This window comes from Micropterus salmoides, unplaced genomic scaffold (assembly GCF_014851395.1).
Source record: "Micropterus salmoides isolate LMB-PRFRI ecotype aquatic unplaced genomic scaffold, ASM1485139v1 Ms_hic_scaffold_10, whole genome shotgun sequence".
Lineage (NCBI taxonomy): Eukaryota > Metazoa > Chordata > Actinopteri > Centrarchiformes > Centrarchidae > Micropterus > Micropterus salmoides.
The window spans coordinates 17,581,818-17,607,077 of NW_024040041.1; the positions used below are offsets into that span (position 1 = coordinate 17,581,818).

At 42.3% G+C, this 25,260-nt stretch overlaps 3 protein-coding genes across 3 annotated transcripts; all 3 read right to left on the minus strand.

Moving 5' to 3' along the window:
- Window positions 1–1,040: 1,040 nt before the first annotated feature.
- On the minus strand, window positions 1,041–5,542 carry LOC119889031 (meteorin-like protein). The gene is made up of 4 exons (XM_038699881.1): window positions 5,124–5,542; window positions 4,173–4,579; window positions 2,917–2,976; window positions 1,041–2,267 (listed from the first exon to the last, which is right to left on the minus strand). The coding sequence occupies exons 1-4, from the start codon at window positions 5,207–5,209 to the stop codon at window positions 1,933–1,935; spliced, it is 888 nt and encodes a 295-aa protein (XP_038555809.1). The 5' UTR covers window positions 5,210–5,542; the 3' UTR covers window positions 1,041–1,932.
- A 1,817-nt stretch (window positions 5,543–7,359) lies between these two features.
- Window positions 7,360–10,726, minus strand: cbx8a (chromobox homolog 8a (Pc class homolog, Drosophila)). Its single transcript, XM_038699861.1, has 5 exons — window positions 10,506–10,726; window positions 10,344–10,387; window positions 9,897–9,962; window positions 9,392–9,458; window positions 7,360–8,925 (listed from the first exon to the last, which is right to left on the minus strand). Exons 1-5 carry the CDS (start codon window positions 10,572–10,574, stop codon window positions 8,086–8,088), a joined length of 1,086 nt encoding a protein of 361 aa, XP_038555789.1. The 5' UTR covers window positions 10,575–10,726; the 3' UTR covers window positions 7,360–8,085.
- Window positions 10,727–16,236: 5,510 nt separating this feature from the next.
- cbx4 (chromobox homolog 4 (Pc class homolog, Drosophila)) lies at window positions 16,237–23,897 on the minus strand. Its single transcript, XM_038699695.1, has 5 exons — window positions 23,582–23,897; window positions 23,435–23,478; window positions 22,727–22,792; window positions 20,579–20,645; window positions 16,237–19,221 (listed from the first exon to the last, which is right to left on the minus strand). The coding sequence occupies exons 1-5, from the start codon at window positions 23,843–23,845 to the stop codon at window positions 17,818–17,820; spliced, it is 1,845 nt and encodes a 614-aa protein (XP_038555623.1). The 5' UTR covers window positions 23,846–23,897; the 3' UTR covers window positions 16,237–17,817.
- Between the last annotated feature and the right edge of the window lie 1,363 nt (window positions 23,898–25,260).

Consider the following 25,260-nt stretch of genomic DNA (forward strand, 5'->3'; position numbering starts at 1 on the left):
AAAGTATGTTGAGAGTATTGGACACATCTTAAATGTATGGGGTGCTTTTAACTGAAACTGAAAGACACGAACTGCATACAAAGAGGAGGATTAGAGAGAAACATGAAAGATATAACGAAAATATAGAGAAGAAATACATGAGACAACAAAAATGTGGACTGAGTGAGAGTAAAAGGCATTCAGGGACACAGCTTCTTGGATTCATGAGCCCTGATGGTTTCTAGATGACAGCAGCCGTGACAATGGTCATTATGTCTGCCTGAAGCCTTGTCACTGCAGGGCTATTGTGTGGGCCCCATTCAACACACAGTCATTTACACTTTCATTGGCAGCTATTTAGTCCTCATAAAAAGTTCAACACACCAATTTGTGAGCGCTGCTCAGCCAAGGAGAAGTGTGGAATAGGCTAAGAAAGCAGTTGCTTTAAAAGTCAATTAATTGTTCCCCTCTTCTGGGAGGGGCCGAGGGGGAGGACCCCAGGCTTTGGGGCCTCACATCTGTCCATTTGTCTTCTAGGGCTGTGATGCAGGGGCCACACAACTCAAAAGAAATGTACAATTCAGTCTGCCCAGAGCTCTGGCCATACAAGGAGATTTTTATTTCATTTTATGGTAGGGCTTTCCTATTATAATAAGAATCTGACTACAGGGGGAAAAATGGGATGCAGAAGGAAAAGGGCCTAGATAAACTTGTAGGGCACTTCAGAATTAAATCCATTTCTCCTGAAAACGCATAAATTATACAGCATATGATTGGAAATGGGGGTGTTAGTTCATTTAAGCCTTTAGCACAGAGTCTTAAGGAGCCAGGGCGTACTTGTGAACTAGCGGACCTCATGAAATTTTATGCACTGTTCATGAGCTGTGTTCACTTCATCAGACCCACAGCTGTATCAACTGAGTAGATTCTCTGTTCAAAAAATCAGCAAATTACATTTTCACAAACACAACATGAATTGTAGATTTGTCTCTAATAAAAAAAAAAATACTGATCACTGTGCTGTATGCCACATATCCACATATCAAAGGTTCATTTTTGTACTGTTTATTAAAATATTCAAGATGAAAGGGTAAATCAAAATTGGAAAACATTTGTTTGATGCAAATGTTTTACATTAAAATATTTAAATATCCAGTCTTGCTGACGAAAAACATTCTAAATCAAGTTAAGCTTTTAACAAACGTTTCAAGATTTCATGAAGTCTCTGATTTAAAATTGGAAAATGTTCGCAGAAGTAATTGCATCGGCATGAAAACTGATAAGTTTCCTCATTTTAAAACCGAAGAAACAGCCTTTTATCCCCTGAATTAAACAATGTAGCAAATCATCATTTAATTAAATGGCAAAAGTTGTGATCACTGGTACAGTACTAGTATTTATTTATTTAATCTTTTTTGGTATCTATTTTGCATCATAACAATCCTGATGCAAAAACATTTAATTCAAAGGTGATCATACAACAGACAAAGCAAAGAGGTTTTGAAGCTTTAGCACAGAGGAGTCTGAATAAAAATAACAATCATATATGTACAAGTCTATTCCCTGGGACTAGCTGTTAATTAGAAATGGCCATGCTCCAGTCTTCCCTCCCACCTCAGTTCAAAGGGCAATTGTCACACAGAGCCAGCAAAGTGAGCGACGGTTGATGTGGAGAGAAGCACAAAGAGATCAGCAATCCAACCCCTTCTTCGTCTCCCAGGACGGAGGGCAGTGATGGGAGAGAGACAAAGGCAGGCCCTCTCTGAGCCTCAATTCAGGAGGCCCTGCTGTTGGCCCCTGCTCTGCTCCTCCAAATGTGTCTTTTTTTTTTACCAGCAATTCAACAGCTTTGTCCCTGCTGGTGGTGCTGGATGCCAGCTTGCCAGCGCAGGGGTGAGGATGCCTGTGGATAAAGGCTGGTAGGGCTCAGAAGTGCTAACACAACACACTTCCTCAGTCTAACGGGAAGTCACAGGAATTCCGATGTGCCGCCCAGGCGGCCTGGTAGACAGACAGGAAGTCTTTGTATCGTGGGGCACACCCTAACCAAGCTTCCCCGAAGTGTTCTGACCCCGTGAAGAGAAACTCTCCGTCCCCAGGCTTCACATGGCACTGCAGGAGTGTGCGGATGCGTCCACGCCAAGACGGGAAGGGCCGAGGTGACCCAGTAACAGCCACTTGCTCAAACACCCCACTGCGCTGCCAGTACACCCTCACTGCTGACACCTCCACCAACGAGGTCTGACGCTCAGAGTCATGGGAGACATTCCTGATGGAGCCTCGGACCACTGAAAACACAAAGAGCAGAACCATGTCTTTACCCTACATGCATTAGGCAATTCAAAATAGAGCTTATTTCTTGCTATGACCTACGACACTGAATCATATTTTATAATGATCATTTTAGGTTTTGTAAATATGTCCAGACGAACTGTAATAAGTGTAGCTGTGAAATAGTAAAAACTGCAATATTCTTTACACTAGTTAACTAAATGTAGAGGAGTATAAAGTTGGATACAATGAAAAAAAATTTAATACAATACAATGAAAAAAAATTTAATACAAGTACATCCATTTTTATCCTATGTACAATACTTAAATGTACTAAATTTCTTTCAACAACTGCGATTTATTGCACATTTCTGCCTGTTTTGATGCAACTATTGCTTCACATTTCACTCTCATTTGGAAACATTTATGTCCAGGGCCTTTTATGCCCTTTTACATCCACCATTTATCTCACAATGGTTGCTCAGACCAAATCTCATTCATATTCTGCTGCAGTTTTTTTTACACTTCATCTACTACCTGACATTGCATTGTTTTATGGCTCAGATATATCATAGGAGGAATTTCTTGGTGCTCTGTCAATGTGTTTAAATAGTACAGTAAGTAACTGATCCATATAACTAATACATATTACATATAAATACCCACCAAAGTCACTGTTGCAAATGGCCATGAGGAGTTCTGTGTCATTGCAGGGTCGGCATGAAGCTGTGAGTAGAGGAAATCAGTACAGAAAATGAGACATGACATTTAAGATGATGAAAACCTGCATCCAGTGAAATTTTCTAATTTTCCCATTTTTCTCTGCAACCCCCCTCTCCCAAGCCATGCATGACACAAAGCTCTGTGACACTGATTGATAGATGGGTGCCATTTCTCCTCCCTACCACTCCACTGACCTAAAATCTGACACACATACCGGCTCCAGTCATCTCCCTCCTCACTTCACAGAGAGAAGAAACCAGGGGTTGGATGAAGGAATGCTGCTCCTTTCTGCCCCACCACACTGCCTCCAGATAAAAAATCCCTTACTAGGCCTGACCCCATCTTTGACTCCTATTGTATCTACCTAATTGAATGACTTCCATGCCAATGCAGGAGACTGCAGGAGTCAAATGCTTCTGCCAGACTGGCAATGCAGAAAAGATCAAACCAGTAGCTGTCTATTATGGACACAGGGTGACATCACCACATTGGGACAGGCCCGCACACATGGATAAATGCTAATAAACAGACATGCACAATGAAAAGGCATTTCAGGAATCTGCAAAGTATTTGCAGTCTCAATTCAGGTCCCTTGGCCTGGTGCCCTTCAGTCGCCCTGTGGTCTGCTCTATCCTCGCTGCTTTGTCCCCCCGATGGAAACCAGACAGCCAGACAAAACACAAGACTGACCAGCAGCTGCATGCTCAAGTCATGATTGGTCTGTAACTGCTGTTTTTTCCAGGACAAAAGGACTGGTTGGCCCGCAATGCATGGCTTTAAATTTATAGTATAATCAGTTATAAACCATAAATAAGAGCGTATTTTAGGTTGCCAAGTTGTGAAAATCCCTTATGTTGATGTGTAGGCCTATCCTCTCTATTTGTTAATAATATATTAATTAATACTTAATATGTCATTAATAAATGGATTTTGGCCATCCTCTGCAGCCCTTCTCCAGAAGTGGTCATGCAGTCCCATCACTGAAAGGGATTTTTCACAACCTTGCACCCCAAAAGTTGTCGTAATAATAATAATGGCTAATAACTGATTTATAAATCTTAAATTAATGATTTATGAACTATTAATAATGCCATTTATTACAGCTTATAGTCTACTAATTTGCTTTGTCGGAGTGGTACAACATGTAGGACTATTGATGCATCTATTTAGGACATTATAATTTGAGAGGATCTGCTCACTCTGAAGCCCGCTGTGGCCCAGGTTGGGTGCAGCACTCCGGTTGCCCAGCAGCTCATATAAGAAGCCCATCGTGCGCCTGTTCCAGGGTCCATCACTCTGCGGGCTGGACTGGAGGTAGATGGCGGGCCTGTGCGGACCATCTGTCCGGAAACAGAACACCTGCTGCTCGTGCAGCCCGCCGTCAGTCACCAGGAGCTCAAGCTCCCCGGCCCGTTCAATGAACACGCTGGCTCCGTGGAAAGAGGGAGACGGTTTGATGCAGACGGTGGTGTGCCGTGTGGTGGACAGGTTGGGCTCCAGGACCACCCGGAGCGCTTGGCCTGGGTATATCCACCTCACCGAGCCCTCTGTACAGCGCAGCCGCACCTGGATTACGATCCTGGAATCCACAGCAGCTGCAAAACCGCTGGATCCAGTGAGAAAACAGAGGCATTAATAATTCAACCATGTTAGAGGTTTCCATGTGTCGATGTGTAGCCTCTATATGTATGAGATGGATTACATTGTACATACACACTTAATGGGTTTACCAGTGGTTAATAAATCATTTACTAGTGCTTCATAGAGCAGGGCACACACATTTTGGGTTGTCAGGTTGTAAAAGACCCCATTAGCTGGTGTTTATCCTTTTCAGTTGGTAATAGTTTTAAATGTTAATATTTCATTAGTAAATGTTCATATGTTAACAGCACCAACCCTGCAGTATTTAATGTTAATAGGTTAATAATAATAATAATTTTATCATCAAGAGCTCATTTCTTGAAATAAGTGGTCAAACGAATCAAATTAAGTTTTCACAACACCTAGTAAGCAGAGATATAAATAGGCTAGTTACATGATTTCTTAACATTAGGCAAGCCATCACAATAGTTTGGCTGGTTGCCCCTCAAACTGTTGTATAAATGTCCCTGTTTAAATTGCAACAATCCTGCAGAAATCAAGTTCCTCACCTTCCAGTCCAGTTGCACAGATCAGCCGCGCAGTGTCGCGACTGAAGTCCCAACACGTACAATAAAATAATCACATTTGGCAACATTTCACCCACACAACGATAAAAAGAAAGAAAGAAGTTGACAGCGGTGCATGGCTAAAGTTTGTCTGTGAGTTTTCGAGAGTGAAAGCGCTCTGCTGCACCGCGCTGATTGAGCTTCACTAAAATACTCTCTCTCTCTCTCTCTCTCTCTCTCTCTCTCTCTCTCTCTCTCTCTCTCGTTAGGACTGATCCAGTTGTTGGGGGCTGCAGGTTTTGCCCTCAACAGTTTGAAAAGCCTTCAGCCATCTGCGAAAACAATTCCTTCACTTCCAGATGCTGTCCGAGATTTGTTATAGCCTACTTTAGTTCTATCATAGACTACATTTTCCTCTGCATGAAAATAGCAAAACTGACATACAAAAATTAAGTAAAAATAATAGAATTCAGTCTAATTTGACCAAATCTCCTCCACAAGTGCACACATCAAGTCCAACTTGATATCACTGACTGTTATAAAATCATCTTTACGCCAAGGTCATTTCAAAAGTAGGCAAACTGAAAAAAATGAAGGGGAAAGGCTACAGAAGAGTCTGTGTTTCTGTGCGTGAGCTTCATCTAGTGGCGGGATGATGCACCGCACAAACCCCCCCACATCTGGAGGACAAACTACAGTCTTCCCGCTGGCTTTCACGGCTTAGAGAGACAGACATCAGGGAGAGGCTGTAACTCACCAGCCGCTCATATTGAACACGAGTTCAAATTGGAACCAGCTTTCACCAATGATTAATCCACCACGGATGAGCAGTTTCACTTTATGTTTTAACCTGCAGGGTCTTTGTGCAAAAAAAATTATTTGGCACCCTTTCAAGGTCTCGCTGGTGGCGACATCTTGTGGAGGTGAAACTCCGTGGAGCGTAAGAGCTGAAGGCTGCAGCTTCTCTCCAGGTTTGGTTTATATACGTAGGCCCTCAGGCTGCATCACATCAAAGTGTTTTTGATGAGCATGTCGTTGAGTAAATTACACTCATGTGGAGAAGTTGGCCAGATGTTGTCTCAGCTGCAGGAAAAGCCTTTGCTGCTCAAGTCACTAAATCTTGAAGTTTGGGATCTAATCTCATGTCAGCACATCTGAAAATACACGCAGATTCACAAAACATTTGAGGATTTGAGGCTGTGATGACTGACAATATGATATATTTCAGGCATTGCAACAATGAGTTTAATGAGTTTGGCTCAAAATGCATTTGTAGAAATTTTTTCTTGACCTTCAGTTTCCATTAAACTACAACCCCAGCCAAAGTCAGTCAAATTAGCCTGTACGCAGCTTGACATTACAGTGGTCTGAGCCGTCTCACTTTTAAAACGATCACTGATGAGCCAGAAACCAGACGGAGTTTCTTCACAGGAATACCGGATGGTCAGATTGGGTCATGTGTCCCGGAGAGACAAAGCAAAGTCAAATGAATGGAGGCTTTGTGCCTGAAAGAAGTGGCCTCTTTATTGGCGCAGTGCAGCACTGGATCCTTCAATATATAGCCTACTGTAGGCCTAATGGATCAAGGTGATACAAAGTGCGTGCTGTCAAAATTAGGCTATGTCACTGATGGGAAAAGAAATCTACACGATCTTATACAAAAGTCGACCTTTAAAAATGACAGTTTAACGCATTAAAAAAAGGAAAATATATATTATTATATATTATATACCTCCGTTCTCTCAACTCGACACGGGGCCACCCTGCAGTCTCCATGTTGTGTCCATGCAGCAGTCAAACGGTTCCCTGATGCCACTCAGTTGTCCTGTTAAATCATTTACAGTGAAATTAAAACTGCTCTCTTCTGACTCGCTGTCAGCTTTAAGGCCTAACTTGCCCCCTGAAGTCTTTCGGTCTGTAATGTGTCCACGTACAACAAATTATGGCGATAATGAAGAGAATGGTATTAATGATGAGACAGGAATAATATGATTTTACGTTTTAATTGGTATTTATGCCCACCAAAGCTCCACAGTTCTAAGATATATACTCACTCTCATGAGATTTGGTTCACATGCTTTTTAATTGCTACTTCCAAAAAAGACAGACCAAATAAACGTAAACGCAAATTAATTGCGGGATTTCTTCCACTTGAGATCAGGCCCTCCTTGTCTGAACCGGTGGGGTCAAAGAAACAATGCGTTATGTATTTCAGTTGTAGTGTGACAAGAATAGCCTATTTTTAAATGAATACAAATTAATTTTATTTAATTTTTTGCATGCGTTTGTCCACAAATCGCTGTTAGAATGATACATACAAACAAAAATTTGCTCAGTGGGAATTATCAGCTACATGATATGTGCATGACCCGTGCACATGACAGTAAAGTCTTCACAAAATACCATACTCAGCCGTATCATGAGACATTTTTAGATTAGGACGAAAGAATAATTTCTTTAGGTCTTTTAAATATGTTAAATATGAGTCCTGCAATCCTGCAATCAAATATCAACTCTATGGCAAGTGGAAGTTTGATTATTTGGCAACACCCTGCTGCCTACAAACATTCTTAATAGCCTACTATAGTTTGGGAAATATATATACATATATTTTTTACCATACATTCCACAATATATATATATATATACAGACATGACTGAACACCTGAAGACTGAAGACATGACTGACGTGGCTGAACAGTTTCTGGTGAAACCAAAAGACAAAATTAACCTTTATGGATGTGGATAATCTTGACAAGATGAAAGCAGTCACATTGGGTGCAACAACCGCAACAAAACACCCCTTAAACTCACAAAGTCACTTTCCTTTTTTAATTTTCTCAGCAGCGTATTAAATATATGTATGTACACGTTTGAATGTTACATAGAAAAATATAATATTACAGTAGGCCTGTTAGTAGCTTGTTAAACATACATTAGCCTAGTCTGGCCAAAGCGCATCTACTCATCTTTTCTCTCGGAAAAAGCCTTTGTCTGTGCTGCTCTCTCTCACGGTGACTGTCAAGAAGTTCATGGTGACGTCTGTCACAGTCACAGAGTCCACGTTGGTGAAACAGGGGGTCCAGGACGAGGATGGTCGCGTGGATGAATCTTGGATGGACTCGGACTGTGTCGACATGACAGCAGGTTGTCCCCGGGGCAGAAAGCACTCCTTCGCCTGATGCTGGTGTTCTGCAGACATCTTCGTCTTTCTGGGCTGAGGAATAGACATCCTGGTCACACAACTAGTCCTATGTGCCCCCTGATCACGCACATCTGGACTGAATGCGCAGCTGTAAGACAACCCAGCGTGTCTGTGCTCGCTGCTGGATTTGGGTGTTATCGTGGTCTTCTCCTGAAACCTCTTGGTCAACTGGACAAGGCTGTGATCTGACGTCTCTCCGTGATGATGCAAGCGTCGGGGCATTTTGGACAAACCGTGAGACCCCGGCTGCTCCAGTAGCCTGCTCCGTTTGGGGTCCGGCTCCGCTGAGCTGCCTCTGTCATCTTCATTATAATGTAAATGCAGCTTCGGTTTGCGCCCTCTTTTTTGGGGGACCCGGGCGGATTCTTGGACTGACAGATCAGCTGGTGGAGTCGGTCTGGGCCTCCTCTCTGGCTCCGGTGGTCGGATGTGGACACTCTCGCCCCTGTTGACGGCGCTCGGTGGGAAGATTGTGGGAACCACGGCGCGTAGACCCTCCCGGGCCCTCGGTGTTATGACAGGCTCCGGGACTGGATAGGAAACCTGGATCCCTCTGGGAGCCTCTCTTCTAAAATCACATGTCTTTTCCTTGGCTTTGGCCTGAGTACAGAGAAAACAAGATTTACGAGAAGTTTCCCAGAGATGGAAATTGGAAGTCTCCTGAGAAAACTTAAAGGTTTAAGAAGCAGCTGGAGGTCTGTTTGGTTACACTGAACTTTCAAGGCCTCGTCCTGATGCTGGTCTGTTTTTAAGGAATGCATGTCAGACATAAAACATATAAAGTGTATTGAGGATGCTTAAAAGTATAATGTACCCAACTTAACCGCATGCTCACGGGGGTAAATTCAAGATTCTATTTTGGGTTGCAATTTTCATTCCACTAGTTTGAATGACAAGTGTGTCAAGTAGCCTAAGTCTGAATGACAACACCGTTTCAAAATGAATAAGGCCGTAGGCCTATCTGTCATATCACGGAAATGATTCATCAGTTGTAGCCTACCGCCTCATAAAGGTGAGAAAAGATTAAATGAAACGACGAGAAGTGTGCTTCCAAAGATTCACCCACCTTCAAGAGAAATGTCTCGGGTTTGGGACCCCTCTTTTTCGGCCCAAACAGCTCCCTTTCGCGCTCCCTGTTGAATAAAAAAAAATCATCAAATGATTCATCATAACGCATTTACAAATACATATTTTTTATTCAGTCCATAATTAATTCGGAAAGTTGCATTTCGAATTAAGGTCCAAACATTGCCAATGGAGTGAGATTCCCCAGTTTTTAAGACAGTTTTTATTAAAAATAAATGGAATTAAAATGGGAAATGTGTCAGAATTAAGCAGACAACCTGTTTGAGGTTGGAAAAAATGACATCATACCTTGCAACTATTTGAACTGGAAATGGAGTCATCTCGCTCCACCGACGCTTATTATCGCTTCCATTACGAAAAATAACATTTTATGAATCAAATCTACACTAAACGTCTTGTTTATAAGGATGTATTTTGTGGCACGGAATGCGCCGTGCCGTCTCGTTTGTGCAGAGAGGCCTACTGCTGTGCTGTCAAAGCCTCACCTCTCCTCGAAGGCAGCGAAGAGACGTGCATCCAGGATGTTTTCCTCCGGCTCCCAAGTGCTGTACCTATATCGCCACAGCCAAGAGGAGAGGTGTTTGTTACCATTCATTGAGCGGATCAAGTGTCACGCAACACTTTTATCAAAGCAATCTTGCTGCGTGCGCTGCAATTACAGACTACGTAGCGGGCAGTGGTGCGTGGTGAACCCAGCCATTGCTAAAGCTAGTGTGGACTTCATCCCAGCGGGCTGGGACTCGGACATTTACAACCCCTGACTGGAGCACACAAGCCCCCATACACACAGCAAACTGCACCATAGCACACGGAGCAGATGATATGATAAAAACATCAACAAGCTGAGTAACGACAAGAGTCTGAGGTGGTGCAGTTGTACGGAGCGACCAGGATGGAGCGCTGTCCTTCACAGCCTCGGCTATTATACTCACTTCTGAGACCAACCCTTCCATTTCACGAGATATTCCCAGCGACCCTGCAAAACAGACCCGTAATACATTCAGGTTATCAGAGGATCGCCTGTCGGCGCTGCACAAACAAATGGTTGCGTAATAGGTGTTCAGGCACAGCCTGTGGGTAAAAACAGCGAATACCCGTCTGATCCGACGTTTAATGATGGATTCGGCTGCGAAGACGCTCTCACCAACAGCCGAGAGCTCCATGGTTCACCATGCGCCTCGTTTATTTCTGTCTCTTTTATTATTTTTTTGGCTTCACCGTGTCCTCTTCGGGTTGTTTAATTCCGCACATCCCATAATACGCAATCTGGAGAGGACGTCATCACGTCTTTTTCTGTTGCCAGGCACCGCAGTCGGTAGGACGGATCGCGGTGGAGCACATTGGCTCAGTTGTTGCTACGTGCTCCGGGTTTCTGAGTGAGGGGGAGGAGCCCCGCTGCTCTGGCTGCTGTACAGGAATGTCTGGCACAGTGGGACAAGCAGAGTCAGAGGCTCCCGGAGCGGACCCACGGACCCCCTGAGGTTCCCGAGAGGGGTCCATAGAGTCCAAACCAAAAGAAAAAAATGTTTGATTTTTGTATAAGAAAAAAAGAATAAAAAGACATTAACCCGATGAGAGAGGAGAATGAGAGGTTTAATCCTCATGCACAACCAATTTGACACAAAACATATTATATAATATTATCTATACTTGTAAAATCATGAATAATTAAACAATAAAATAAACGAATATTCTCACAAATACAAATCGCTGCATAAAAACTAGGCCTATACCAGATGGGAACATAAAGGATCAGATATACAGTGTGTCATATTGAGGATGCCAGAGGTAAAAACTTTCCTCTCAGACAAACTTTACTAGGATTAGTCTTTATTCTTGATTGATTATTTTAAATAACTAGTTTAATACAATCTGCGACAACACAATTTTATTTACACTTTCGGCCCGTTTCAGGTTCACGGTGCTGAATATCAATAGAAAGGAGCCCGCACCATGCGTAACTGGACTTTTGCGCTTTGACATTTTACGCACGCTGGGTCAGCACACAATGTCTGCGCACATAATTCAGTGTGTGGCGCAAAAAGATTGTGTTGATAACAAAAACTGAGAGCAAAAAAAATCCTGTTGGATTTTAATGATTATTCCAGAGACTGTATAGTTTTGTTGTCGCACGAGCTCATTCTATTGCTCGCAAACATTTAAGGCTAGTCGGTTTATTTAGAATCATTATATTTATATATTTCATAATATTATGAAAAGCAAATATGGTCCAAAACGACCGCTTTTATGTCGATGTCTTCACTCAAAAACAAGCACAACATTCAAAGCCTTTAAACCCAAAATATTTCATATTTGAGGGATTGCATGACGTTATTCAAGCTGAGTTTTGAATTTCTGAAAGCATTGGTCCAAGGTGGAACATTTTTGGTTTAATGGACTTCAACCAGGACAGAGTCTGCTTTGCCAACAGAGGATGAAGTTTGGCAAAAGTTTAATAGTTCAAACCTGCTGAACTGTCTCTGGTTTGTGTAAACCAATCGGCAAAATATTGAGATCCAAGTCTATTTCTGTAAGAATGTTTTATGCATCTATAGACAATAAAGATTTTAATGAATTTAATGTTCATTTCTTCTTGTATAAATATAACCATAAAGACCTGTTGTTTGTAAGATTTTGGCAGTGGTGAAATCATTTTTTAACCAACAACTGTTGAGATAATATTAGTCTAATATAACCTATTATTGTTGTTATGTTCATTTATTGTTTTTGTAATAACTAAATGATTTAATTGTATTTAAAATGTGCGTATTTCTGCAGCCAGCAGCAAATTGTTGATTTATTTTTTTATTTTTTGCCAAGCAATGTTGATAATATTCACTCGAAATATTAATCACACAAATTAATAACAAACACATGGAGAGGAAAAAAGGAGGGAAGTGCGGAGCTGTTAACTTCCAGTGCTTGTAATTTTTTTTGCAGGCCTCAGGTGCAATTTTCTACACTCATCAGCTATTCATTTTAAATGATACATTTTAATAAAATAAAATAATAATACATTTGGCCACAATCTTACATTTTGCCAATAGAAACATCAGTGTATGTTAATCTTAAAGTCTTTATTCCTGTCAACATCACCCTTTCAACTGAGCTGAACGGAAGGTCAAATAGATGCCAGTTAATGTTAATTAAATTATTATTTAAAAAAAGAAAACCTCTAAACACAAAAGAGCATGGGCTCAATACTGGAAATATATTATTTTTTTGTGCAGATTCTAACTCTTCCTGTTTCCCACTGTGTCTATTTATTAATTGCACAAACATGTAGATGAGCACAAACATTTAGATGCAGCCTGAGCTGGCTGGTAAGAGTTTATACACCAAATGAATAATGCAGGTTGAAAGTCTCCGCATCAGTCATCCATCACCGAAATGGTTGTTGAGGCTGTGAACAAACTGTCTGCAGGACAGAAATTTCCGTTGACCAACAGCAATTTCTTTTGGCCACTGTGGCGATTTTAAAAGACGTTGCAGCTTTCACAGGTTGATACAGCTAAAAGACCACATCTTAATTATTTCTTAGTTATAATCCTCAGAGTCAATCGACATGAATTTACCAGAAATTCTTGGTATTTTTGAAAAATGTTGCCTACACATTCAATTCCCTCCCTTTTTTTTTCTTGATCTGCGTTCTTCATTGGGTCGTGTAAACTATGAGTGCCTGACTTAATATTTACCATAAATGACACAAATGAAAGAAAATACGTTTTTAATTAATCTTAATTGTTTATGGGGTTAATTGGATGCGGGGCCAGCTAGGCTACTGCAGATGTGGAAAGTGGAATCGGAACCCACGCAGGGAGGCAGTCTGTCGTTTTGTCCGTCTTCATTCTAAATCATGTAGGCTAAAAGATACTTAATGACTCGTTTGCTGCTATCTGTCTGTTTAAAATTTCCCTGCTGTGGAGCAGACAAAGGCGGGCGCGCCGAGGACAAAAGATGCGTTGTGGCTGCCGTCGAAATATGAACCACCATTTTGATAGTCATAGCCTGAAGACCGACATTTCCTGTCGGTACTATAATGGCTATAGCCTGCAATGTTTGTGCTCAGAGAGAAAGAAGCCTAGTGCGCGTTGTGGACAAGAGGCAGCCTCACGCAGACTGCTGCGGTTCTCCATATTTGGCTGCGAGTCGGTGAGAAGTGAATCTACAGGAGCCGCAATGGCGACAGCCGTACATGAATAAACAGTGCTGGCTCTGTGAGAACATTATTGGCTCTCTGGTTTCTGGGCAACTGCTGCACACAGCTCGCTGTTCACTGTCCTACTTACCGGGCGACATTTTCTGCTGAAGGTGGCTCACACAGAAAGAAAAACCTCTAGCGAGAAACTGTGAAGCCGCACGGCTCTGACCTGCAGATGTGCCATATTTCAGCGCATGCTTTGAATTAGAAAGCATCCTTTTTAACAGCCCGATACACCCGACCGCAGCACGAGCTCCCATGTCTCATACTATAACTATTCTGGGTTCTGGACTCTGAATTCTGTATGCATAAAGGTGGATTCTCACGACAAAGAAAGCTCCACTGAGGCTATTTCCATTGTTTAATGCAGCAATGTTTGGAAAGAAAATCCAGGAAATCAACAAATCAAATCCATAATGAATAGAAGCCCCTTCCATTTTTTAATTTTTTTAAAATAATTTAAATTTAAATTTTCTGAGCAGCAGGCCTCCATCGGGTCAAAACAGGGCTTTAAATCAGCCACACGACCCCGATGTTGTGAGGCTGCACTGTGTACAGAGATGAAACCGACACTGTGCAGGCTGCCCGTGGGCACGTTGATAAAGGGGGAATGTGAAACATCACACTTGGTCTATAAATATGTTCCCCTTACTCTACGATGTTTCAGGTTCCTATGGTGCATGACTCACATAGTTGGTGCAAAGCCATGAAAGGCCTATAGCCTTCAAACATACACAGAGAGACATGCGGAGCTGTGTGTGTTCAAGATTTGTGGAATTCCGGTCATATCAACTGATACCAACTGAGTTTCGCAATTGACAAAATATGCTGTCATGCGTGTCTTTGGTTGGCAGTTTTAGACAGACTTCTGGGCCTGTTTGGAGCAACTGATTGGTTGTCATATTTCTGCCTTTATTAGACTTATACAGCTTACAAATCTTAAACACCAACGAAAATACATTCGTTATCTATTCATTAATAGATTTAGTACGAGTATTAAGTGCCCTGTCAGACACATTTGGATTTAAAGTTCATTAACTCTTAATTCTCCCACTTAAGCGGGTAATTCTAATCAGCCAGATCCCAGAGAAGGAGAGGAGAGAACGTGTCTGTTTTCATGGGTCAAAATGAGTTTATAGGTAGAGATTGAGACAAATATACGGGTGTTTGAGTTCTTGTGATTTCTTTTGTGCAATACCGACAAATCTTCTGATCCATGAGATCCCTTGAGGTCTGTAAAGGTATGAGGTGGTGTTAGCTTTAGTGCTCTTCCCGTTGTTGGCCTTCAAAGATATTAAAATAATTTTCTTTGGTCTTAATGTTGATTTTATGCACTTCTAAGCCAGACAACTGCAGAGGCAATTTCTAAGAGAAATTACTCATAAATGATAAAATCAAGCTCAGAGGGGAGTTCACAGAGGTTTGTTCTTTTAAAAATAGGTGCAAATTATAGCATCTTATGTTTTACCACAATCCATCTGATTAGAATGGGCACAGAAATAGCATTGATTATTTATAGAGTGTAGTGACCCAGAAGCAGACCAGGCAGCAACATGTGTATATAGACAGATGTTCCATGTTTCCTTCTGTCTTGTTTCTTTCCTCTTAAATATTTTCTGTTTCTGCATTCTTTGATAGGCAACTCCCAAGACTAAACTGAAGACACACACACACACACACACACACACACACACACACACACACACACCACATTCCAGGGCCTTTCTGTCATTCAAAACATTCAACAGTTAATCTTTCAAGCAGCTAGAGATTCCAGTGTAACAAAACAACAATTTCTGCCTGCATTTTCAGATAGCGCTACAGGCCTTTTAATGATCCTCAAACACTGACAGGGGCACAAAATCTTTGGCAGGTCAGTATTGAAAGTTAATTCATAAGAGCTGATGCACAAATGTGTATCTGAAGCTTTGCTTGTGTCTTTGTCTGAACTTGCCAATCTAAATGTAACTGTATGATAATAATGGAGAATTGCTGTGTCACAGTGGCACGCCTTTTGATGAGAAAACACTTTATAACAATGTACACAATGTCCTGGAAATGCCATGAAGCCTATTACACTCATTGTATTTAAATGGCATATAATTGATGCTCTTCCGTGCTGGACTGCACACACACTTATAAGCCATGTGGTGGTCAAATATTTAGCCTCTATGAAGCCTTTCTTCTTGCTAGAATCCAAGAATTACATAATAGCCTTGCCTGCCCTCCTTCTGTTATGTTGTGTGTACATTCCTGCTTGGGGTCAAGCTACAATAGAAAAATAATGCATGGGTAAAGTTTTCATAATACAAGTGGCCGGTGCAGTTATGCAATACAGAGGGTCCTTTGTGCAGGATAGTTTGTGATTATGCAACATGATCTGTTTTTCTATTCATGGTTCACAACCAAGTTAGTGTTTCTAGTGTTTAATGTTCCATTCATTCTCTCTGTGAGCAGAAAGGCTTCAAAACAACCACAGAACATGGACAATGATACAGAAATCTTTAGCTGTAATGCGAGAAAAAGGTTTTACCATTAGGCTAAGAAAAGTAAAAAGTATGTCCAAAATATCAACACACAACATGTCCACCATTGCACCCACCATATATCAAGGCAACAACATGTCAAGAGGTCTCTTCTCTTTCTTTATTGTGAAACATACCATCCAATAAGCTTTGCCAACAGCAACAAGTCAGCCAACTCGTGGTAGAACATACTTCAGAACAATCGTTTTTTACTCTCAACCAAGTGCAAGAAAGGATGAACAAAAACAAAGCAAAAGATCAAGAACAAAAAAAGCAGACAGAGAAAATATCTTTCAACAAAAGGACAAGCTGTTCAATGGAATCACTTGCAGCTTCTGATGCAGACAAACATCTTGTAATTATTTTTGATCAACAAATTAAAAGGTCAATAAATATGCACTTCTCATTGTTATTATTATAGCATTTTAGCATTAGATTTGCATGGAAGGCAATTTAGACTCAAATGTAGGTTACATCCAATAGCTTAGACATTTGAATTTTCAGCAGCATAATCAAAACAGCTTGCACTCACTGGATCACGTGAAACAGTATACAAAACCAGCCTCGTAACTCACATTTAATCTGTGTAACATACTCATTAATGAGCCTGGTAGCTTTTTCTAATCAGATCATATAATGAGCTTCAATAGCAAAATGAGATGAATGTTGCTTATCTGTGAGACATTAGGAGACTCCTAACAAGACTAGCATAGGTATTTTTAAAGTAACTCCAGCAATATGGGAGGTCAACAATAAGGTAATAAATCACAACCTTATTATGGTAAGAATCCATACGTCTTCTTAACGGGAAGTCACATGTGTGATAAATGACACCATTGTCTTAATGGTTACTGAGCCTTGAGAACGTACGTGTGTGTCACATTTTATTCCCTTCCAAAGGTGAGATGTGCAATAAAGTAACAGATCAGGTTGCAACGGCATATTCACTCAGGGCTTTGTTGCGTCTCAATGGCGAAACAAAAACCTGACAAAAGGAAAGACATTTCTTAGAGGTTGTTGACACAGACGAATGCGTCCCACAGTTCTCACTGTGTTTACACTGTTCTCCGACACACCTGCTTTTTAAATTTGCACGTCATGGCTAAATATATTTTGTAATACAAGCCACAAACAAAACATGTAATAAAATATGCCAATTCAGTCTGAGGGTATCTGTCTGGAGTGAAATAAGACTTAAAGAGAACAGCTGTTTCTCTACTCGTAATGAAACAAACTAACATATGACAATGTAATTAAGTGCTTTCAATTTGATCTTTGATCACCATATATGCAACGACTTCCTCTCTACCTTCTATTAGGACCAAAATAAGTGATATTATTCATACAAAATATGTATAAACCCTCATACATCTCAGGTTATAAGTTTGGTACAGGTATCAAACAACAGCAAAAGTATCCCATTAAGCTCCATATGACAAATAAACTGATTTTTTTCAGTGGAATACATCCACCTAAATGCATTCGCTCAAATCCTCGAGGGCACTTTCTTGGCTACAACATCACAGAGGAGTTACAGTATAAAACATTATAGGAAACATATTGAATTTGAATGATAAATTATAAATTTCCACATATACAAAATTCTGATGTTTTTACATATGCACATATTGACAGGATCATCCAATATGTCACTAGCAGTCCCATTTTACAAGCAGTTTCTTAAAAAGAAACATATTCCTTGAAGGTGACAGTGAGACTGTTTGTTGTGATGTCAGTGATTATGATATTTCCCATAAAAGGGGAGAGTTTTTTGATAGGTGCTTCCTTAGATTTCTCTGTGGATTGCTGTGTGTCTTCTACCACAGGAGGTGAGTTATTAACAGCAGGCTCAGGCTCCGCCTGTACTTCCGGCTCCACCTGCTTCTTAGTCTTTGGGCAGCTGAGGTCCATCGGCTCTTCTTGGCTGCCAGAGTCCATAACCTCATATGTACATGTGCTGCTGTGGCGTGGGCCACTACAGTGGAGGTCCATAGGTTTGTCCTGAGGTGGCGTGACCACAGTGCTGGGGACACTGAAGCTTCTGGAAGTCAGGTAGGTTTTGGAAATGCTCCTGTCCTCCACGGGATCTGATAGTTTTCGCTTGCGGTCATTGGGAAAAGAAGGAATCCTGATCTGGTCGACGGCTGTCAGGGTTTGGATGTTGGTGTCAACAGCCCAGGACGTCAGGGGTGAGCTAGCGGTCAGCTGAAGGGGTAGATCATCCGGTAAATCAGCCTGACCACGGGCCACTTCGGTGTTGTATTCCTCTGCTGTGCTTGGCGAAGGTTTGGAGAAATGTCTGTCCTTCGGGGAACACTTTATAGGATGCTCTGCGGCAGGCAGGGAGCTGCCGTTACAGATCTCTTTGGGGATACCGTTCTCCGGGTACACCACCATTTTGGTTGTGCATGCTGGATTGTTCTCGGACGGTTTGGTGTTTTGGGGTTTCCCTTCACTTGATGATTCCCCATGTTTACCCTTTGCTCCATGAACCTTGTTGCTGTCCATATATTTGCTCATTACAATAACAATACGCCCATTCTTGTTTTTGTTCTTGATTATCTTCATTTTGCTACTAATAGCGCTAGGCAGGGTTGCGTCTTTAGGATTGGGTTTAAGGGCATGCTCGCTCTCAGCGTCTTTAACAGCCGGTTTCCTCACCTCCACTGCCAACTCCTTCACTTTGCTCAAGCAGCCTGTGTCTTTGTCACGAACCCATTTCTGCTGCAGGGCCAGCGGTAAGTTCCAGCCAGGATTTGCTGGTTTACTGGCCTGTTCCTGAACTTTGACCACTTCTTTGAGCCTAGAAGCCTGTGCGTCGTACATACTTGGGTCAGGCTCATAGTGGTGGTGCTTCTTGCTATTGAGCTGGTAGATGAACTTCTTCTTGCTGTTGGTTAACAGGTCAGCAGGGACCTCCTGGCTGCTGGGCTGGTACTGATGGTGCTTCTTGCTGTTCAGCTGGTAGTGTTGAGGCTGGGAGCGCTGGACCTGTATGGGATCGGACTTGAGGCTACCCTCTGCATCCTGAGATAATTCCTCGAAACCTGCAGGAATACTGGATCTTCTGGCAAAAGAGGGTACCTTAAAGAAATAGACGAGAGACAAAGTTTAACATTTCATCTGTTTCACCTTAAAATCTTACTGTCAACTCAAGAATATAATAATAAACATAATAATAAATAAAGAAAACGTGAGTACTCAAGCAACAGATTAAAAAAAGGTCTAAATCTAAGCAACACAGGGTGAGATATCCAGAAGTCCTGAGTACATATAAAGTTCTTTAAAGACCAGATCCTACATTACCCATAATGCAAACACTTGCATCATTGTGTTTTAACCTCCCTGCCTGGAAAATGCCAATGTCTATCAATCTCCATACCCCCATTTTGTAACTCTGGGTTTTAGGTTATGAATTTTTAGTCTCTAAAGCCAAGCTAAGATAACCCTGGTGACATTACCATGACATCATCTCAGTTATTTTCTCAGACTTGAAAAATCTCTTCCAGAGCTACACGAGTCATTTATACAACTATTTTTACAGGCTGAGCATGGCCAGTAAACTGACTTTTATGCACGCTTAAAATCAGATAAAATTGTAAAAAGTTGACAGGATGCTGAAGCCCATCAGAAATTGAAAGAAACTATCCAATCCGTGCTCAGCTTATGACCTCCCTCCCTCCCACCATCTCATGCCATCCCCCTCCTCCTGTACAGACTGACCCCTCGGGCCGTCAGAAGGGCACTGCAGCGGAACGCTCAAGACGCTTTGGCTGTGACCTCGGGTCAGAGAAGTGCCACCAGACATGTCACGCTTTATCCCTGATTGCTGGCCACGTGTGACTCTGGCAGAGTGGTATGCCTCTTAAGGAGTGACACTGCATAGCAATCAGCTCCGAGTCTCTCAAAATATATAATCACATTTGGCTCAGAATATACGGTCCTGTAAAGGCCTGTGCTACTTACAGTCATCTATTTTTGTCTTGGGGAAACATTTGCAAACAGGGAAATGAAAGGAAACATTCTCCTGATACAGATTCACTTTGCGCAAAAATACCATACCCTACAATAATAAGCCCTCTTTTTTAAAGAGCAAGGAACTGTGTTTTGCGTATAACGCTATTTAGCATAAAGAAATGATGAACATGCAGATAAACCAGTGCACTCAAGCAAGGCTTGCGTAACCTCAGGCAACAAAGCCGGTTTCAAGATGAGTGTGCAGAGAAATCCAGCTGTAGAACCCAATCAACTCTTTGCCTTTTACCCCCCTCTCTCTCTATAAATAACCACGACCATAATGACGGCAGCCTTAAAACACCTGCCAGGACCCTTCCCCTTTTGGCCTCTCACAGAGTGACACTTACAGGAAGGCTCTGTAAATAGAGGACATTTCCACAGAAACTGTCAGTGATGACTCGTCAAACATGAAGACGATAATTACCTGCAGTAACAGATGTTTTGGTTTCGGCCCCCGTTTGCGATATCCCATCAGCTGCTCCTGCCTCTCTCTGTGAAAACAAAAGATAATTACAATTTCTTTCACCGTGTTTACCTTCTGTCTCATTTGACATTCAGTGCTTCACCCTTCTACATCTACATCTAATGATATCATAAATTACAGGTTAAACATTTGGAGCTTTTGTTCATTTTCTTCTACCTATTCAAGGTCAAAAGTGGAATTTTGACTTGGAGGACTAATGAATGCCCACATGTGACCAGCTGCAGAGCATTATGGTCCTTATTTGCATAGCTCTCCATGGTAATCGGCCCATTCCATATTCTCATTATCCTGGAGAAATTCAATTAAGGCTTCAGCAGGGAGACTCTCTCCTTGTCTTTCAAAACATCCACCCTCCTTCAGCATGCCCTTCCTCTTCTTACATTAAATTTCTAATTAGGGTCATGAGGTAGGGATGAAATGGGATAAATACAGCATTGTGGAGTACTTCTGGGATAGATGCTGCTGTTGAAAACATGCCTTGTGCAACGAAACGCCTACACTCTGACAATGTAAAGCGATAAATATCAGACTATTAACAAACATGTCTTGGAACAGTTTTTAGTGAGGGAGGAGCGAGCCAATCGTGTTATTGTAGTTGTACCAACTATACCAAGCAGCCTGCTGTCTGTGAAATATAGCACCCTGATATAAACCTTGACTCATCATTGCCTCATAAATAAACAGCGGTGGGTGAAGGCCGGCTGCACACAGGCTTCACCAGGCATGCGTAAACCCAGGCTGTTCTTGCTACAGATGTTCAAACTATCAGAGCTGCCAGAAGATTGCCACAATAAACTACATTTTAATGCTATAATGTGTGCGATTTCAAACAGCGTCCAACGGGGTGACCCCTATTCACAGAAGATTTGGCAATTACAGCCTCCCTTGTCGGATCCCCTCCCCCATCCTCTGGGAGCAGAGAGGAATCCACACACACAGCGCAGAGGCAGCACTCCATGACCATCAGCACAGAGCCAGGGACACACACACACACACACACAGAGGCAGGCAGGCAGGCAGGCAGGCTGTTGGGGAATATGAGAGTGGTGCACTGGAAATGCTGGAGAGCAGTGTGTGTCAATTAGCCTTTTCAGAAATGCGAATTCCTTTCCCCAGCCATGGCGTCTTTACCCAGTCCCATGAGCGGCCTGATGGCCCACAGAGAGAGTAGATCTCACAGGCCTCATGGGTCCATCAACCCAGACAAGATGTTGTTGTGCACGTGCCACAGGGCTAAAATGACAGCAGCATTTGTATTCATTAACATCTCAACCTCTGAGAGTGACATTTATGTGTTTCTGATTATTTTACAGGCCTCCATTAAGCGTCCTCTTGACCCGAGATTGAGATATTCTGTTTCCACAACATTAAATAGAAAAAACAAAGGTGGAAGATAAACATAAAAATCAAAACAGCTTTCTCTCTATAATGGAAAACACAACATGAATTCAGCCTACAAAAGTAAAGGAGCCTGATACTGGTAGTGACGAGAATCCCATCAGGTAGCAGTTTGGCCTCCTCACATGAAACGACAATAAGATGCCGTGCTTGTGTCCTGCACCCTAAACGAAAACAGTGAGGCTCAGCTGCTAATTCAGCACCTGTCCTGCTAAGGCTTTACAGTTGCAGAGCAAATGAACTGCTTAAAAAATGTGATGGCAAACAAATATTGTCATTTGATTCACAAGGGGAGCATTGCTTTTCCATTTTCATTGGTCCATTGTGCACCTTCTGGCAAAAAAGGCATCTACTTCAGTTTTCTTTGTGAAACTGGGTCATGGCTAGTGTTGAGCCTTCTGACTCATGACACAAAATCAGGTAATAAGATGATTATTTGTTACAATTTACGTCTCAGAACCAGAACATACATCCATGCATGCTTCCATTAGCATGATTTAGGAATTCTCACTACCACATCCCCAGCCTTTTCCCCAGGAGACAGTCCTGCAGGGAGGAGGGGGGAGGGGGGAAGCAGTGATAGAGTTACTGGCGCGCCCCTCCTCCCATGCCCATATATGGTCATGGTTGAACTGGAGGCTGAACTGGAGGCTGTAGCGGCCTTGTCCGAAGTCCACATCTTTCTCTCACCTGTGTTGAAACGCCACGAGGAGACGCGGGTCAAGGATGTTTTCTTCTGGTTCCCATGTGTTGTATCTGCAGAGAAGAGCAAACAACTGTCAAGCTGCTGTCATGTGCAAACTTCAAGCAGACACACAACATTCCCATGTCTTCGCCATTACTATGCACTAAGTGTGGAGTGCACAGGTATGGCAGACCTCCAGTTTTATGCCAAAAGACGAGTTTTTGTAGATTTTGTTTTTTTGTTTGTTTTCCTTCAACATAAATTTGAATAACATTGATTAGCCACATTCCCGCTGCGGCAAACCAACCATGAAGACATGCAACTGCACAGCAACATGTCAAACATAAATAGTATGTTCCCTCCAAACGGTTCTCCAGCACCAACATACAGTCGGCCATTTTAGCACCACTGTCTCGTAAATTCGCTGGCAGAGCAGAAATAATTAAAACGGGATTACATGGCTGTGCCTACCCCCTTCCCTCGCATAAATTAGTGAAGGCATCCACGGATACACTGAAACACATACCGACCGCGCTCTCCCAGTTTACACACACACACACACACACATACACATACATACATACACTGTTCGCGCACGCCCTTGATAATTATGCCATTTTTAAGTAACAACACTTAAATTTTCTTGCAAAATTAGGCTATGCATTTTTTTTCATCGCAGTGGTAAATGTTGTAAATGTTGCAATAAGACTTACTTGGGTGACCAACCTCGCCACTTGACCAGGTACTCTATCTTGCCCTGTGATGGTGGAGAAGGAGAAAACAAAATTGTTCAAGCTCATGTCAAACGCAATATTTCAACGGTCCGGGCTGCTTTTGCAACCATGCTCTCTCTCTGTTACCTTGCGGATGCGCTTCTTTTCTATGCCCTCCACCGCAAAGACATGCTCTCCGGCGGCAGGGAGCTCCATCTCGCCTGAATCCGAACGCAGGGGACGGGGAGTAGGTGAAATGTTGGCTACGCACCCGTCGATGTGCCTTCCGCTCGGTGCGCGCTTGGTAGTTTTCCAGTTGTATCCAAATCCAACTGTATTCCCTCCAGCACTCCTCCTCTCTCGCTCACTCAATCCCTCCTTTGCACAATCCACAGTCCTGGCTATGAGCATAGAGATATTCACAGTAGTGCGGCTGCGAGAAGCTCTTTTCGTGCAATAGCTTCAGCTCAGTGCATGACGTCAGGAGGGGAGGGGGGAGGTGGAGACCTTGCACAGAGGTTGGGGTTTATCCCGTGCGTACTGGACTGCAGGAGGGATGTCTGGAAATTCAAATCTACGTTACTGTAACAGCGCATAAAATCCACTTGTGCAGTTATATTGTTTATTTATAAAGAGAGGCTGGTGGGATCTCCTCCTCCTCCAACAGTTGATGCACTATTCATGAGAAACAAATACATTGGATGGTTGAATTGTAGCCTATTACATAGGCTATCATGTTTGGTTGTTAATTAATAGATGCATTAGTATAAGATGCTTAAACTGCTATTAAAATTAACTAAACATAGAAATTAGACAATGTGTTATAACTGCTTTAGGCATTTTTAAAGCTGCCAAACTGCACCCGAGAGAACTGAAATGACCAGTCAGCGCTCAAATATCTTCATCCTCCACCCAATCGATTTAATAGGAGACCTGTATGAAAATACACTAACAAAAGAAAGTCTTCTAGGCTTGAAAGTGGCAGCACTGTGTTACCAAAGCTTGTTTATCACTATAACTGAGGCGGGCGCACTGACGAAAGACAAGTTCCCTTTTTATTTCCGATCCCCTTGAGTGCAGAGGGAGGCTTTACAGTTCGATCTGCTAACTGCACTGCAAATATAGGTCACACACACACACACACACATTCTGATCGTCAAACCAGCGCCACGTCCTCTAGGCTCAACTGCCATTAATTTGACACACAGCAGAGGGTTGCTGTGCAGCCTTCAGCCTACCTGTGGCAACTTTCTAATGGCAAACTCCTTCACTGCCAGAGCGCTCAGCTTGTTTCCCCTTAAAATTAGCATTAGGTTACAGCCTATTTATTGGTTGTAATATTGGTTGGAGCACGTCTATCTGCATCTTGACAATTTAAATCCAAAAGCATAAACCACATCACCAGTGAGTGTGCACTCTGTGCTGTAAATGTCATCCGCATTAAGTGCCCGGATTTATGTGGACTTAATTAGAAACATGAGAGCAAACGCGCCTCCGCGCATCAAATACCTGTTTTTGTGCGTAAATTGCGAGTTGTGCACATGATTGTCACCAAAAAGGCGTCGTTCGTTTGGGTATGTCGCATTTATAGAACCAAAAGAGAATAAAACAAGCTCAAAACCGATGCTTTTCTTGCTCTAAAAATAATTCAGCACCACAAGGGTTAAATTGAAGCCTCCAAGCAGAGCGGCAGCGGGCAGCCTATTAAATACAGGCACGATATATCTCTGCCCTGCCATATAAGGCAATGGACAAAAAGCGCCGAAATGTTGCAGTTTGCACTCATTAATTCTCGATTTTTTGTGTTGAAATGGGTGCAGGAGGAG